This window comes from Anser anser (assembly GCF_964211835.1).
Source record: "Anser anser genome assembly, chromosome: 1".
Lineage (NCBI taxonomy): Eukaryota > Metazoa > Chordata > Aves > Anseriformes > Anatidae > Anser > Anser anser.
Window position 1 is genome coordinate 58,236,114 of NC_139720.1, and position 17,772 is coordinate 58,253,885.

Consider the following 17,772-nt stretch of genomic DNA (forward strand, 5'->3'; position numbering starts at 1 on the left):
ATCTTGAATTTAGATATACCCATGTCTCAGAAGAAGAAAATGGCAACACTAGCGTTCATTGCCGAGAGATAACAAGGGATAGTGTCTGAAGCTACCGTACTGTTCAGCTCTTTGAACAGTTGGCTATTTAAATAAAAACAAGAACGTCATGGAAAAAAATGTTAACATCAAATGGGGAAGAACCACCACATCAGTAAATATGCTCTGAGTTTTGATTGAGTTATTGGCTGCAAACATAAAACAAACAGTTGGGTGTGGGACTGAGGAAAAAAACAACACATCTAAAAACTGCAAGATGATTCACTTTGGAAAAAAAAGTTATGAAGGAAGTGGTAATTTATACTTTTAGCCAAACAGCCTAGAACCAATGGAGATAAAAGTATCAACCAGTTACTTCCATCATCCAAATGCATCAAAATTGCAGAAATTACATAGAAAAATCTCAAAATGCAGATTGTCCATCAACTTCTATGCAAAGCAGCAAAAGTTGCATTCCACTTTAAAATTACAGCTTTCATTGTTTCTCAGATTCCCACTTTAGATATTAGTGAAAGCAATTTATTTAATTTTTAATAATAACCTTTCTAAACAGATTGTTTCTGCAATTTTACCAACCTGTGCAACTCTTCAGTTTTGTCTTCAGTAGGGCCCATGGTTAATAAGCAGTGTCGAAGGATGGCAGCCATGTAACGAAATTGATGAGATTCATTCTATATAAATATAAATTATGAAGATATTTTTTCATTTTGAAGATTGCAAGTGAGGGTTTCAGGTCACTAGAATAATAAAAACTAAAGATGGAAATTACCTATTAGAGCAAAACGCATCCCTATCAATAGAAGGACTGTACCTTAGAGTTCGCTGCATGCTTACTGCAATGTAGCTTCCATAAGCTGGCCTTTCAAAAAGGCAAAGGGATGTTTTTCCAGCCCCCACTAGCAGAAAACCCAGTTACAACTGTTTGCTTGATTCTCTACAACCATTCCTAATATCTAATATACCATTACTATCCTCCTTCCTGTGTTTACACCCAGGCACCCCTTCATCAATTCAGATTACATGTGTTTTTCGTTTGCCTCATTCTCACTTTGTCCTTTCGCTGCCAACAGCTTCATTCCCCCACTCAATCTGTTTCCTTTTCTAATTCACTTGCTTCTGCTCCCTTGACATCTTTGCTACATTTCCTTAACAACTTCTCTACTCTCAGCAACCGTATTTGCCCCACTTTTGCTCTCTCCAAACAATTCTTCCTTCCAATCTCCCACCAGAGAGCAGCCACACAGAAGTGTGCCAGTAAGTGCAATCATGAAACTGTGTGTATCATTGTCCCGGTCCTTCTTATTAGCTCTTCTTGGCATCCATCATATGTTCTTGCGTGCTTGACTTAGCACAAAGCGTCCCACTGCATCACTGTAACATCAGCATCCGCATCTGCCAACTGTACCACCTGCAGCTCTTGTCTACTTTGAAATCATCTCCAGCCATTAAATACTGGTGTATCAAACGGTTCTCTTCTCCTTAGGATGGGTCTCATTTAGCTTTCTATCCACATGCCTAACCTTTCTGGTCTCCTTTTATTTTCCATCCTGCCCATTTGCAATCTCTTCAAATTGTGCATCTTCAGCCCGCTTAATTAACATGCTGTTTACTCTTCTTACAGATCATTAATATTTCCACAGGGATACTTGCTAAGCAGAATGTCACCTAACACCTTATTAACACTTTACAACTAATAAAGAGCTCTCTAATTTAAGGGTTGCTTGCTTTTAGGAACTTTTAGTAAAGAGTTATTGTATAAGCTTTATTTTAAAACACAAAATAGCTTTTCATGTCCCAGAATGGCTTAAACTCTCAACCATAAAATAAATAAAAGGTTACTAACACCAGAATTTCCTGAAATCCAAAGGAAATTTTCCAAGTAAGCTTTCCTAATAAGCTGCTTGCTTGGATTCTTTGGGAAGGAAAAGATCTGTGGGACAAAGCCTTATTCCAAAGACAGTTGCCAAAGGAAACGCCACAACTGCCTGCCACCTCCCACCTGTCTTTCTGCAGTAAGCTGAACTTTATACCTTAGAAAATACTGGAAATCTTGAGAGAGCATGCCAACTTCAGGATTCAGATTTCAAAAGATTACTTGGGTTGAAGATATAACATTCATTTTCCAACTTAATACCTGACATTACTTCCCCAGCACAGAAGTAACTAATCACAAAGACAACTCTTCTCAAATGCCTAAATAGCAAAACATTCATATACATCGGTTATATACTCGACTTGGGGTCATTTTTCTTGACTTAAGTTCTTACCTCCAAAACAATCATTTGCCTATACAAAGAACTTTCTCTGACAAAGTTAAAGGCATTCTTAATAAAGGTCTAGGTCAGAAAATAAATGAGAGAAAAGCTCCTTGCTTTCTTCGTATTTCCTTGAAATTTGAAGCATTAGCTTCTCTGATTTTTCTCCCCACCCATTTAATCTTAAGTTTTAGGATTTAATTTCTTATTCAGAGTGTCCTTGACACATTAAAGCAAAGTATAAGCTTCATACTTTTACGTTCCAGAATGTGATGATTAATACTGTATTTGTTTTTTAGTACTATGCACTAAACAGAACAATTATTTGTCTATTTTAACCACTGTAAACTTCTCCTTAGCTTTATACACTATGTAGTTACAATGCCCAGTGAAAAGCTAACAGAACTGTTTTAGACACAATATAGTACGGACTAAGAAAGACCTTCAGTTTATTGAATTCTCTTACTGTAGTGCAGACTTAAGTTATTCAATGAGAAAGTTATCTTCGTTTCTATTTATAAGTTCATCAAGGATGCAACTCAAAACAAGCATATTTGTCTGTGAGAAGAAATAGATCCAACATTGCCATGAAAAAAAAAAACACATAAATATTACGAATAAGATATAAAAATGAAAGTGTGTTTGGTTCTCATACATGACCTCATCATAAAAGATCACATTTAAATCCAAAACTGGGGATGGGAGAAAAAGACATTAAAAACAGTACCCCTCTGTTTCTTCAGAATTATTTCCTACTGAAAGTTGCAGCTGATGTGCTTATCATCATGCCCAGAAAAACCGAAAAAAACGAGGGAAACTTCTCAGCTCTAATTGTTACTGTATTGCTATAGTCCACGATCTCAAGAGATGTACCCATCTGGTATGCTTACATTACAGTTTTTCCTAGCCAACTAATTATTAGTGAACAGCATTTATTTTCTTTTGGAAATCTTGGGACTCTCATTAAACAGTCTTCCTTGGCACATTCCACTATATTTTGTATTTTTTGTTTGAAAACATACAATTCTAGCTAGCATTATATAATCCAAGCTACTCTCCCATTAAACAGAAAACATACTGAAAAGATTTTTTTTTGCCTAAGCAGTAGTAAGAGCAAAAAAAGTTACTTTGGCATTACAGGCAATAAGCATTAGAGACTCAACACCTCTTGAAAGCCCAAGATCAGAGATCAGGGACACCTCCCACCAGCCCAGGCTGCCCAAAGCCCCATCCAGCCTGGCCTTGAACACCTCCAGGGATGGGGCATCCACAGCTTCTCTGGGCAGCCTGTGCCAGTGCCTCACCACCCTCAAAACGAAAAAAAAATAAAAATTCTTCCTTATATCTAATCTAAATCTAGCCTTTTTTAGTTTAAAGCCATTCCCCCTAGTCCTATCACTACCCTCCCTGACCAAGAGTCCCTCCCCAGCTTTCCTGTAGGCCCCCGTTAGGTACAGGAAGGCCGCTGTAAGCTCTCCCCGGAGCCTTCTCTACTCCGGGCTGAACAACCCCAACTCCCTCAGCCTGTCTTCAGGTGCTCCAGCCCTCTGATCATTTCTGATCAATACACAACACAATCAGAATTCAGGTATTCAGACAGATTTTCTCTGACTGATTTTTCATACAGAAAAGCTACAATGCCATTAGAAAATTTTGGAACTACCTGAGCTGCTATTCTAAAAACCGCAATCTATATTCCATCAGAATTACAGTACAAAAATCAAGAATTAAAATCCTTGCTCTGGGGCTTGGACAACAAGTTTCTTGTGTGGGTTCTGGACCTTGCAGGCTAAACAAAACCAATTTAAAAAATCACCTCATCTCAACCTTACCTTGCTGTGGACATTCCAACTGTCAAGTGTTACATTAAAAAGCGCCTTCAGTGCCTCAATGGCACAATCTGTCTCTTGCAGAGATAAAGAAGGCCTGTCACGATCTTCCGCTGCTTTATATTCTCCTGTCCATCTTACATTCAGGGAACTTTCCAAGGCCTGCGTCAAAACTTCCACCCCTTGCAGTTCCTGACGCAACTGTGACCTAATATCTGTGTGCAGAAGCGACAAGAGGAAGAGAAGACGCAAATCAAAGCATTTAATGTCACCAACAAGCTGCTGGTCCTTGCATTTTTTCAGAAGATTGCAGAGCATGGCTGCAAGATTCAGTTCCAAACTGAGCTTCTGTGCAACAGCACTATTAAAAATTATGTTACAGAGGCATTTTAAAGCTTCTACTATAACAGGAAATTCAGACACCTTCTCCAAAGGGTCTTCCACAGTGTCCAGCTTTGCTAGTCTCATAAGAATCTGCATGTTCCTCTTCGTGGTTACAGGCACTAAAACAGTCTTGTCCCTGGAGAGAATCCGCAGGGCTTCCAGACAGGCAACTTGACATGAAGTTTTCGTGTCTTTTTCAAGGATGTTTAGAATCTCCTCGCATAGTTTCTATGTAAATACAAACAAACAAATAGTTTCATCATCTAAACATTGGTGGCAATAGGAAATTACTTTTGCTAAGCTCCTATACAGTTTTTGAGTTTTCAGCTGCCTTGAGAAACTAGGTGTTCTACATCAGCTTTTCAAAATATAAACTATTACAAAGGACTTCCAAAGCAGTTTTCCTTATGCAACATAATACAGTTTCATTGGAAGATGTGGGCTGTAGCAGTTTTATCAACCCCATAAACCCTGTTTTGTCAACACAGCTTGCCCTTTCAATTGAAAAGGTTCACTGATACTTCATACCAACGTGACTGCAGGGGTAAACAGAAGAATACAGTATGAGAACATACAATGCTTCCCAGGATCTACAGGTCAGAACAGTGACATCTGAATTACAGGCAAATTAGCTTTTATGTGACAGAAACAGACAATCAGATGATCAATCAAAAGGGAGAAAAGACAGGACCGAAGAGACTGCTTGGCGGTAAAGGCCCCCAGAGGGTTTTTTATGCCTTAAGTTCACAAATTACTCCCAAGTACCAGAGCCAGAAGTATAATTACAAAGAAGTTCCTAGATAAGTGCCAATACGAAGTGCATTGTGTTTCCCAGGACGCAGTTCCTCCCCATTTCTCACCATCCAGCTTTTTGTCTTGACCACTGACATGAACAACCTACCAAGGAGGCCTAGGAGCGACTGACTGGAAGAGCCCTGCTGCACAAGTCACATCAGGACCTGGAATTCGTGTGATGGTGTCAGCTGGCATACGTTAATAAGAAAATGATGAAAAGGCATACAGGAATATTAGTACAGTAAAAAATAGTTCTTAAGGAACGGTCTTTGGAATTGCGCCTCTCACCACCACCAGAAGAAAGGTGGGGAGCACAGCACCCCATCACCCCGACCCAAAGCTCAAACGGAAAGCCCCACCTGGGACGTCCCAACAAGCCTTTTCACTGCCATCCCTTACACTTAAAGCCAAAGTAAAAAAGAGAGGTTAAGTCTGAAGCAGAACAGACACTCCAGAAGGGACAAAAAACCTGCAAATCTTCAACAATGTTAACAGACAATCTGTAAACAAGTCAGACAGTAAGAACTCCCAATATGATTTCTCATGTGCTTGTCCCGGGGTGAAGCCCACCCAAAAGCACCACCCAGACGAGCAAGACCATGCCTACATCTCCACAGCTCTCACCAGATTTATCCAGTAGGAGCTGGAAACGAGGAGTGAACTCCAGTTCTCACTACTGCACGAGCAACAGGAGAATTCACGGTTAGAGCATCACAGACACTGCGTTGGGCTAAGAGCCACAGCTGGCCACCCGTGCAGGAGTACGGGTATTTACCGTGCGAATTTCACAGACAAATACCTGGAAAGAGATGCTAACCTAACTCTGCTCCCACAGAGCTGTACAGCCCTCTGACTTGAGGACTGTATGTTAGACCTCGGCTAAATTAAATGCTTCTGAGGGTGGCATCTTGGGAGTGTTTAAAAAACAAACAAAGCCACCTGGGAAACAAGAAATGCCTGGTCTAGATTCGCAGTCAAATTACCTGGTCAGAGCTCAACTTCTTATAAGAACTTGGTTTCTGTTGCTAAAAGAATCTGCCATGCTATTAACTTCACTCTGCAGGCTGATGCAACACAAAGTCTGTTTGATTTTGATAACAGGACCGAATGGACAGTTCAGAGAACAGATAGGAAAAGGCCCGTTTATCCTGTTCTCTGCCTACAACCATTTCTATCGGACTTACAAGTTGTAGCCTTCCTTACTGCTCACTGGGGCTTCAAGGTGGTCTGCGGCAATTGCCCAAATGCAGCGGCTGGTTCCCCATCCGGCCCCTCACTCTCCTCAGGAGCGGTGCAGCAGCAGCACCTTCCCCAAACACAACAAAGACACGCTGGATCAGACAGCCTGCCTTAACAGAAAGCACACGGGGAATTACAAACACATCTGACTTTTCATTACCAGTGCTTGTGTAAAAATCGCTGAAGGTTTCCGATAGGAATTTCAGTACCCAGGATCAACTCACAAGTTACGCGATCCAAATCAATTGGCTTTGAAATGGAGTTCCCACTCATTTTTTGAACATTCATTTGCCTACAAAGAGCCTAATCTTCCCAAATTTAGACTTTTTTTTTAAAGATGTTTTATCTACTTGCTGCTATGCAAGTGTCACTGCAAAATGTCAAAAGCACCGCAGGAGAGATCCCAAAGGGCACCAAGCTCCCACTGACTTGCTACGGCAGGAGGAAGCCTGACCTCCCTCCATAGATTTGAAGACTACCCTTGCAATTTAATTAAAGATTATGAAAAACATTACCTTATGGCTTCAAATCTTGGTGAAATGCTGCAACAGAAGATTTTTATCTATGATTAGTTGTACTAAAGATAGATACTAGTGTTTCGGATTTTTTGTTTTGGAGGTAGCCAACTTCTTCCAACTTGAACACAAATTAGTATGTTTGTAAACTGATCCATTTCTCCTACCTTCCTGAAGTCTTGGCTGGATAAAAGATTTTACAATATAAGAAAGGATAAAGTTTATTTTTAAAAGCATTAATTATACACTGTCTTATGCATACTATATTAATAACTAAGCCATTACACACTTAAGAACAAGTTACTAAGCTTCCTAGCCATTAGCTCAAAATACATTATTTATTTAGTTATTTAATGATCTAAGACTCATGAAGTAGAAAGCACCTCAGGACTTATTACAAAATTCTCTGGAGTTAGATCCTGGCAAGCCATCAAGATTGATTTTAAAGCAAGCAGCATACAGCGGAGATACACCACTTGTGGGATCAGACAGTGAAACACTGCTGGTTGATCTCATGTAGGAAAAATTAAAGAATGCGATGCTGGCTGAAGAGCTGTTCATAGAAACTTCGGAAGAAAGGAAACAAAATTCACCCTATCACAGGATTGCCTTGGAGACAACTAAACCCAAAAGCCCTACGCCACACGTCTTGCTTTCTTCTTGATGGTGTAAGGGAAAGGATGTGCAGACAGATGAAAAACAGGAAAAGAACCACAAAAACACCATCCTTTTAAATTTATTTTTTTTTAGGTGGTGCTTCCCCCAGCCCGTAGCCTGTTAGCAAGGCATAACCTAACGGGCACAGACGTTATTTATTTGGTTGGAAATGAAAGCAAGTGAAGGAATTCAGACAGTGAGGCACCTCCCCTTTCACATAATATATTATGATTGTCCTAGTTTCAGGGGTTTATTGCTATCCCCTCAATTACTGTATGAGTTTAACTTGTTTTTTTATTTCCATCTTTTCAACAGTCAGAAGGGAGTTGTGACTTTCATTTGTTGTGGTACATCAAGAAGTGTTTTTTATGTACTTCTGCACAGAAGCCAGGTAGTTTTTAAGTCTTTTAAAACTTTTTTCAATTATAAAACACACTCACGTCTCTAAAATACAATAATTCTCAGCTTTTGTGCTAATGGTGAGGTCAAGACAGCAACATATACTGTTCATCTCTGCTGCAGCATAAGTAACATTATAACATTTTAAAGTTTTATTACATGTTATAGCTGTTTCTGGGCTTTGTGCTTTTTGTCTACTTGATGAGCAAGATACTGATCCATTCTGCTCCTTTGTCCTGACAGCATAAACATAAACACTCGATGCTGAGGAGGAACACAGCCCTATAGGAAAAGCGATGTCCCAAGATACAGGGGACCTGTTTCCTCTTCCTTGCTCAGCCACAGATCCATTGCGTGGCTTCAGGCAAAAAACTATCACCTCCTTATTTCCATTTCATTCGAACATTTTTTTTACAGGCTAATCAGCTTTTTTAAAAAAAGATCTCTGTAAGCAGAGGTGCTTCTCACCACGTGTTTATTTTTCCTGTCTCAGCCTCAGGCAGGAATAACAGACCATACTGAAGAACAGGGTACGTCATGATCTTGCTCTTTGGTCCTGCGGTGCCTGTATGCGAGGTCCTTTTCCATCCCCTCTTTGTCTTTGAAGCAGATGTTTATAAATCACACTTGACCTATGCCCACTTTTTCCGATTCACAGACTACTAAACTTTGACTACACCAGGGCTTTACTGTAGCTTCTCAGCCACATAGTGTCTTGGTGAGAAAAGGAAACCATTTCCTTTATTTGCTTCTTTCCCTGTGGCAAACCATCCTCTTCACTTCTGCATGCCTTTGGACTAGAGCAGGAACAAGACAACGCAGTCTCTACCCTGCAAGTATCCAAATCCCAGCAAACAGTACTGCTTCACTGAATACAGAAGTTAATGTACATACAGATTATTCAGTGCTACAGAGGTTGCAATTCAAAGGTAAACAAGAAAAACTCTGCCAAAACATTACAGAAAGAGTGCATACCTTCCCTCCCACTTTCTGGGCTTTTAAAGTACGCCACAGATACTGCAAGTACCAGAACAGGTATGCTTATCATTCAAATTTAAGTTAAAGCTAGGAAAAAATAAGGAAAAAGAAAAAAAACATTGTTGCAAAATTGACTTGAAACTACATCTTATCCCCATTTTCCACTTTCCTTAGGAAGGGAACAAAGTCCTAACAGAATTACCAGAAAAGTCCATCAACAATAAAAATTCTCCATGAACAGAACGGAGATGTGCTTCTTTTCTTAACACCTTCAGTCATTTCTCAAGGCAAGCGTTCTTTTGCCTTGAAATACACAAGTCCTAAGCACATCCATCTTGATGGAAGAGCAAGCGGTATTATCACAGGGGGAACAATACAAGTATGCCAGACTTACCACACTCGTTAGGCTGAACTTAAACAAAAATCGAGCTTTTTTTTTTTTTTTAAAAAAAAAAAAAAAACTGGCCACAAAATGAAATTAGCCCTCTCTACTCTCCTTTAAGAGCTGATAAGAAAAGTGCTAGACACAAGAGTGAATCCATGCTTCCAGACTTAGCGGGGGTGAACCAAAAGCCAAAATAAATGTCTGTGGCCTCACCAAGGATTGTGTGTCAGAGCCCATGACGTTCCCGTTCTCCTAAATAAATATGTGGCAACAGGTCATGCTTTCCTTCTCCTGCACTGGCTTAAATCCCTCTAGTTCACTTCATCTCCTGACCCCCGTTTTTTATCATTTTCAAATCTCAACTCAAATTAAGTTCTCTCTAGAGGTTGAAGAGAAGTACGTTCTTAATTTAATTCAGCTCATTTCTGAAGCTGTTCCGTGATGAGAATGGTTAATGAAATCAACTTCATGCCACAGAAAGTTCACGTGGAACCGTATCTCTTCAGCACGTCATACAGGTCTGCGATAGTTCACCTCATTTGTATTGCTATCTGTTCCTCAAATTTATCTGCAATTTTGCTATAAACGTGACGATTCACAGCAGCCTCTACCCAATTCCACGTAGATGAAAGAAATGTTAGCACTTGCCTGGTTCTCTGACTTACTCAGAAGCTTCCCTTAAAACAGAAGGTCCTCTCACATAAGGCAAAATTATGCATTTTATTTGGTGGTATTTTCACTAGACTATGTAGAACAGCGTTGCACAAAGGCAAACAGAAACTGTTTTGGCAAATGAGAGATGAGCGATTCCAGGACCGAAGAGGTGTAACACAGAATTGCGTAAGGAAGTTGGCTGATTGTTTCTGCTAACATGAGCAGCACTTAAAGAATAAAATAAATCATTTTATTCTGTTATTACATTTAAGAATTAAGCATCCAAGACAGTAAGAAAGTTGAAGAGTATTTGAAATATTAGTTTATTATTTCATTTTCTCAGGAAGTCCGACTATATCATGTACCATTTTTATCCAACTGTGTTGAACAAAGGCAGAACTAGATAACCTCCTCTGAAAAGGCCGTGCCCACAGTTTCTTAGCCTTCGTGGACGGACATGGGGCTGGGGTTGAGTTTGTGCACTTGTGCTCCTCAGGGACTCAGCATGCCTCACTTCGAAGCCTCCTTGTTCAGGCTGCACTGACAGGGGGAGGCTGGCCTGCTCGGCAGGAGCCTGGCTCTGCCAGGCAGAGCTTCAAGCGGCAGGTCTGAACACTTGAGCTCGGGGCAGACGGCACTCTGCAGGTACAGGTCGGGAGCATGCACAGAAATCTGTGCTGTGAGGAGTGGAACCAGCTCTGTCTGTCCCACCGGGCACAGAGAGGTGAAATCGTGCAGCTGCATGTTCAGCAGCCCTCCTCCCCGAACAGGGAGAGGAAAAACCCTGCATAACCTCCGCAGCCCAGTGGTAAAAGAAGGGTTTTAAAGGAGAGATGGGCTTCACTGGCTCAACATAACATTTAAACGTGCAAAAACAGCAGAATGGTGGTTGGGAGCAGGCAGCACCAGAAGGAATTACAATACTTGGTACTGACGAAGGACACGTCGTAACTTTTCTTCTCTACAGACTGGTACTCCCCTAAGGGATTTCTGTGAAGCCAGAACAACAGCAATTAACACTAAGACACCACACAGCTTGCTCACAGGAGTGCCTGAGCTTAATATTTTTACAGGACACTCACCAGCAGACTTTAAAAGCTTGCACAGGAGTTATTGGAAGGGGAGAAACTCTGTGCCTTTGTGCCTGCAGGATCCTTCAGACCTCCCAGAAGCTTTGCAGTGTCAACAGCACTATCTACTAACAAGTTTTAGGATTTTTTTATTTTTGTTTTTTGAGATTATGTGTGTGACAGCATCTTGCTCCATCAATACACTTTACTGCTTCCATCCTTCCAAAGTTCAAATCTGGTACAGTCCCTAGCCTCAAGGACTCCCTTCACATCATGAATTTAATTTGGAGAGCAAGCCCCACAAAACATCTGATATGATTTACCATCGTCTATTTTGACACCTTTAAAACATTCAGTAGTCTGGGGGAAAAGACTGTTTTTGCAATCTTTGTCCACTAAAGGAGGCCTTGCATTTTACATCTGTTATGCTCAAACTAGACCTGAGCAATAAATCAAGAAAACAAAGACATCCAAACTTGAGATTTACATCACAGGGCTGACCCAACACAGTAAGCTGGAGACAGTTTTCTCATGAAAATGGGGGAAAAGCTGTCAAACTGATTATAACCATTTCCCTTTTTTTTGTAAACATGAAGATGGAGAAGAAACCAAACAGTGTAAGTACCAGAGATGAGGCAGACAAAACACATTCAAGTGGTAATAATGGAAATTGTGAAGATCCTGGAATTTCAGGTAAGAATATGGCTTATGAATAATACATTTGAATGCTGCTTTTGCTTTCCCCCTCCCCAACTCAGCATCTTCATCCAATTTAAGACGCCAGTCTTGCTTGCTGCCTTGGACAGACAAGCCTCCTCTGCTACATCACCTAGGCAAGTGATGCTGTAGCTCCTTCCAGCTGAGCGCCCTGGTTCCCCAGGCAATCAGCGCTGATGGAAGTTTCCAGGCCACAAGCAGTGCGGTGATGTTCTTGCCATTTTAAGTCTGCAAACAGCACAGATGTGCTGCTACTTCACGAGCAGGATTTGGGCCTGTCAAGGTACAAGTAACTGAGAACAAAGCTAAACCTATTCAGTCAGTTATATAAACGAGGAGAAAGCGGTTCTGAGGAAGGCTTTCCTTTTTGCATTAGGCCAAGACAGAGAGCCACCTAGGGCACGAGAAGCTGCTCCACACACAGAGCGAGACCCTCCCCAAGGTGACAGCCCACTCAAGCTACCAGAAACTCGTTCTGCAGCTGATCCCAGCATGTACCTAAGGACCAGCTGTTTGCCAACCACACCATGTTTTTGTCAAGCGCTGCATTTGAAGAGTCAACCTCTCCGCTGTCAAGAACTTCCCCCTGGCTGACAAATATTTGAGGCTGCCAGGAGCTGGTGAAGCTCCTCTGAAGCAACCACACTGAGAACCAGAGGTAAATGTGCTCTGGAACAGCCAAAGTCTGCACTGCTTACACGCAAACAGAACACAGACTTTCAGAAACTCTTTTTTAATTAATATATGACAAATTAAGAAGGTATGACACCAGCTTGGTCTGACTGGTACCTGAGTAGATCTTACAGTAAGTAACACAAGGGGTGCCAGCTGGTTTATACCCACAGCACCCACCGTATAAGCCTACACTGACACATATATCGCCAAATAAAACACAACCAGGACAAGTTACAGCTCCTATTAGTACATCACTGGATGATAAAAAAACACAAGCTTGCAGTGTCCTGTGGCCATCATAATTCATGGCAGACAGATTTACTCTTTGAGGCTGACAACCCTGCCTCATTCTGCCTTCTGAAAGGGACATCCTATGTTCCTCCAGGAGTTCAGTATCACAAACTCTCTGACAATTTGGTCAGTTTACAGCCTAGAGCATCAGATTTGATAGCCACGTTATGACAGCACTGTCTAATACAACTCTTACTGCCTGACCTACCTGGCTTCTATAATCAAGCCTCTATTTTGACCTTACTGTCTTCCATATTTTACAGCATGTTACTTGCACGTGGGGTGTCCTTTCCCTAGCAGTACCCAACCTAAAACAACATAAAGCTCAGTGACACCTACATTAAAACACAATTACACTACAGACACCACCCTGCAGTAAGTTTAAAATCATGGCTTAAGTTGTGTGGTGATGCAGAGGGAAAAAATAAAAAAAATCCATGCACCCCAGCAGATCTTACCTGCACTGACCAGAAAGATTTACAACAAAATCTGTTAGGTTTGCTGGAATGAGTAACTAGAAGCACATTTACTCCTAGGCATGAACAAACCCAATGTGCAGGAAGAGACTGGGAAGGAGTGTGTACTGCTAGTTATCAGGCTATATGGCAAGGTCCTGGTGGCACCAGAAACCAAAGACAAGATCCTGAAGTCCATCTGTATTCTCCCCCATACCTGAACTTCAAGTCTAGCACACGACTTCATCAGACTGTGACCCCTTGTCTGAACTCCCTTCTTCTGCAATTGTTCTAAGCTCACAGCAGCAGAATTGCAAATACGATCAATTCAAGTGCATTTTGGTATTACTAAACAAAAATGGGACTCATTTATTAGTATGAGGCTACATCAAGAAGTCTTTCAGCAACTGCCATTAAATCTGGTGACAACTTCAGCAGTTTGCTAAGAGCAAGAACATGGTACCTTTCAATTTAAAGCATTCGTATTTTTTACGTTAACTGAAAGATGAAAGGAGAATGCCGAATGCTTTACAAACACTAATGACATTGAGCATATTAAGTAGTCGTATTAACAAAAAGCAGAACAAAACAACCCCAGCCCCCCAAATCCTGCCACCCAAACCACTCACTGTCTCTTGCCAATTTGGCTTCTGATCTCTATTCATTTCCTTCGTTCTCTAGTTAGCATCTTTCCCCAGCCTAGACACTTTCTCATTCTCAATCTAAAAAGAGGTGGAATGGGTAAGGAGGAAAGAGGAGGAAGAAACACATTAAGAAAGCCAGATCAAGATCCCACCTGAGTTCTACAGATTATAAAGGACATATATAGTCTTGTCACCACATTGCTGACGGTCAGCTTCAAGTAAAGCAAATGTTTCATAATTGTCTGTAGGTCTCCTGAAGCTTTAGAACTCATTTTTCAGAGGCATCTGTTCAGAGGTGCCATAAAAAATAACATGAAGGAAAAAATATCAAGGTCACTCCAAGCTTTAAACGCAAGGCTGTGGATGAATCTCAAGAGACCTCTTTGGCCCTTACACACCTGCACAGCTCCGTGCTACAACACAAAAACTTTCCACCTCTGGAACCTCACATGCATGGTATACATTTTGATTGTTACAGCTTCCTTGGGTGTAACAGTCTTCTGTGGCTTTGTCTCCCTTACAGTTTCATAGCTTTCTTCTACACTGACTCCTTCTTTATCTCTAACATAATTGAAGTATCTAATGTAGACAAAAGATACATCTGTCCTGTTACTACCTGCTGAGAAGAGAAAAAAATGAAAATGTTTTGCAAAGTTTTTATATCACGTCCTGAAAAAAAAAGTATCTTTATTTTTCTTCCCCCAAACTTGTACCCTACAAAATTATTTACAGGCTTTTCTGTTACTATTTTTTATTTGAGACAGGTGTTTCTGCTGCAGTATTTATTTCTCTCTTTCAGAAAAAGCAGAGAGGGGGCTTATCATGTTTCTTACACTGAAGAGAAATTAAAACTGAGTATTATAATCACTATTTGCATCATCTCACGAGGGCAGCTAACGTAAGGGACTACTTTTCCTTTGTTATACTTCAAAGTAGAGCATGTGGGGAGCTCAACAGCCTATTTTCCTTACCTTTCTTTTATCTTCATCTGCTGGATCAAATCTGAAAATGGCCCGATTCTGTTAAAAAAAGAAAAAGTTTGCATTTGTTATGCGTGAACATTACCTGTTGAATTTGTAACACTTGCTAAACTATTATAAAAAATTAAGAGTTTGATTAAAAAAGCATAGCTAGTGAGACAATAACCGTGTCAACTTGTGTCCTTCTCCCACTTTACCCACCCCTGGGAGCTTCAGGAAGTGCCTCCAACGAACAATTTCACAGTTTCCTCACTACTGGTGCAGAACAAGCCTTGATCTACGGACTGTGCTCGTGATGTGTGTTAACCCTCACACACGGCACTTTACAGGGTGAACAGTGTTAGCCCTAGATTTACATTTTACAGATACCTTATTACTTCAACTCTTCCCCGAGCAAGTCTTGTTGGCAAGCTTTTGACTGTACTTTAATGTGTCCCAAACTGGAATTATCATAGTATGATCTTGACCAGGGAAAACAAAAAGCACAAACCAAACGAGCCTTACTACAAGAAGTACTGCTTTTTTTTTTTTTTCCCCTCCAGTTTTCCACATCGTGATGTTTCCAAAACACACTATCAGGTCATTTGTTTCTATAGTACAGTTAAACACAAGACAGATGTGGTCTAGCAAAGAGTACTTGCTTCCCTTTAAGCACTTCATATAGTAATTGAGCCCAGTTCTAGGTTTAGCATCCTGAAGTACATTATTAGTGAAATACTACTCAAATGACAAAGTTTATTCTGCCAGTCAATGAGCACAGCAGTAGTAGAAGAGTTATTTTAATGATATTTAATAGCTTTACAGCTAAATAACTAAACATGATGAACAGCTTCTAAGAAGTAATAAAATCTAAATTTCTTTTATTTCTAATAACAATTTTTGCTACACAGCGTAAGGGACTGAAAAACAAAGGCGACCCTCATAGCATGTTAGTGGGCCCCTTAGGGTTCGAGACCTTGGTCAGCCACCCTACCATTGGAGTTCCCAACATCAGTCAGATCCTTAAGGACGGTAGGAAAATAATTTCTGTTACAGGGCTCCCGACGCCACTGCTGAACAACGCGAGTTCAGAAAGATGCCAGCCACGGGCAGGTGAACATTAACTGCCCAGCAGGTAACCAGGAGTAGGCTATCCTTGCTTTTGCATGGGAACATTTTTGGAAACACTAAAGAAATGTGGTGACAGTAAGTAGTTTAAATGCTAAAGGAAAAGAAGTTAGGACTAATCACTGCAAGCAGAGGTCTGCTCTTGCTCCTCTGTCCGATCTGTTTCTCCCATTATAGCTGTTCTACAGCCACCTGCGCCTTAGAACTGCACATCATCCACCCCTTCTTTTCAATTAAAGCACATTCAGTTTGTTACTTGGAAAGACTAAAAACCAAAAGGAACAGGTGAGGACCCAGAACCTGCAGTACTCTGCCCAGACTTTGCTGGCCAACAGGGAACCCACCCGAGTCGGCAACACACGACACAAAAAGATGCGGGAAGCATTAAGGCAAACTTCTGAACAAGAAGCACAGCAGGTGAAACGTCGCATTCAGACAGCATTACAAGACCGCTGTGCTGCTCCAAAAGAAGCATTTAGCTACACACGTAGCTCCAAACCTCAATTCAGAAGCTAGAAATGCCAGAACAGAAAGCACACCAGCCCTCACTCTGTCCTCGAGGATTCAACTTAAGCCTAAAAAATTCATCTGGGGAAGCTCCCGAGAAGGCACGGCATCCAGCGCAGCAAGCGCGAGAAGTGACACGGGTGTCACTTGACTGCACGCGCCTAACACGGGGCCATTGTCAAGAGCAGATCGGGGCGATGGGAGGTCCCCTCCCCACTGCCCTTCCCCGCGCCCTGGAAGCTGCTAAGGCGGAACGGGCGAGGCCGCTGAACTCCGGACCTCGCCGCCCTTCAGGGAGCGTCCTGCAGGTCTCCAGCCCCTACGTTTGCGTTTCCCACACACAAAGGCTGCCTCTGACAAGGCTGCTGCCCAGGCTTCCCCTGGAAGCTCACGTCTGGGTGAAGCAGCGCTTGGCATCACTGGATTTCAGACGTATCGCACATAAGCCAGCCAGCTTCCAGCCGCCCCTCAGAGACGTGGGGACCCCCCCACACACCAAACCCGCGTCCCCTGACCTCTCCCCTCACCCCAGCGCCGGGCACCCTCCGTTAGGAGCCTGCACGTTTGTTCCGGCACCAGATTCCCCAACTCCAGCAGACACCTGGCTGTGCCTCAGCCGCATCCGAGGCCGCACCAGCCCCAGCCGTAGGGACCCCCCGGCCACCCCTGTTCCCGTGAGGGCTGCCCCCGCGGAGCCCGCACCCCACCGGTGCCCACAAGATGGAGGAGGGCGCGCACTGACGCCCCCGCCCCACCCCGCCCCCCGCCCCCCGCTCCCCACACGACGTTTGCTCTCCCAGCCCGTTACCTCCTCGTTGTACCGCGTCAGGGCCCGCTCCACCGCCTCGGCGGCCCCTTGGCCCTGCGCGGCCTCCAGCGCGGCGCCCAGCCCGGCTCCCGGCCCCGCGCCCCGCTCCTCGCCCCGCTCCATGCCGCCCGCAGCCGCCGCCCGGCCCCTGCCCCGCACGGCGCTGACGCAGCGCTCCCCTCGCAGCCCGCCCCGCCCGCCCGCTATTGGCTGGAAGGGGCGCCCCGCGGGGGGGTGGGGAAGGCAGGACTACGAGTCCCAGCGTGCCGAGCGGCGCGGCGCTGCGCGGCGCGGTGGGGTGTGAGGGGCTTTGCGCCGCGCGGGATGATGGGTGGTGTAGTCCGCGCCGCGCTGCTTTGGCGGCGCCTGGTGTGCAGTGCGGGCTGGAG

The 17,772-nt window shown here is 42.9% G+C and overlaps 1 protein-coding gene across 2 annotated transcripts in view; it reads right to left on the bottom strand.

Annotated features, from left to right (window-relative positions):
• Nucleotides 1–17,545, bottom strand: part of RIC8B (RIC8 guanine nucleotide exchange factor B) — a 35,499-nt gene extending 17,954 nt beyond the window's left edge. The window contains exons 1-4 of one of the 2 annotated variants that reach the window (XM_083834481.1): nt 17,384–17,545; nt 14,953–15,000; nt 4,127–4,735; nt 616–710 (exon numbers count right to left, since the gene is read on the bottom strand). In XM_083834481.1, the coding sequence (XP_083690607.1) occupies nt 616–710; nt 4,127–4,735; nt 14,953–15,000; nt 17,384–17,506 (875 nt within the window). In that variant the 5' untranslated portion in view covers nt 17,507–17,545. Of the gene's footprint in view, nt 1–615; nt 711–4,126; nt 4,736–14,952; nt 15,001–17,102; nt 17,260–17,383 lie in introns of those variants that run through there. The other variant, XM_083834482.1, reaches the window with a different exon arrangement.
• Between the last annotated feature and the right edge of the window lie 227 nt (nt 17,546–17,772).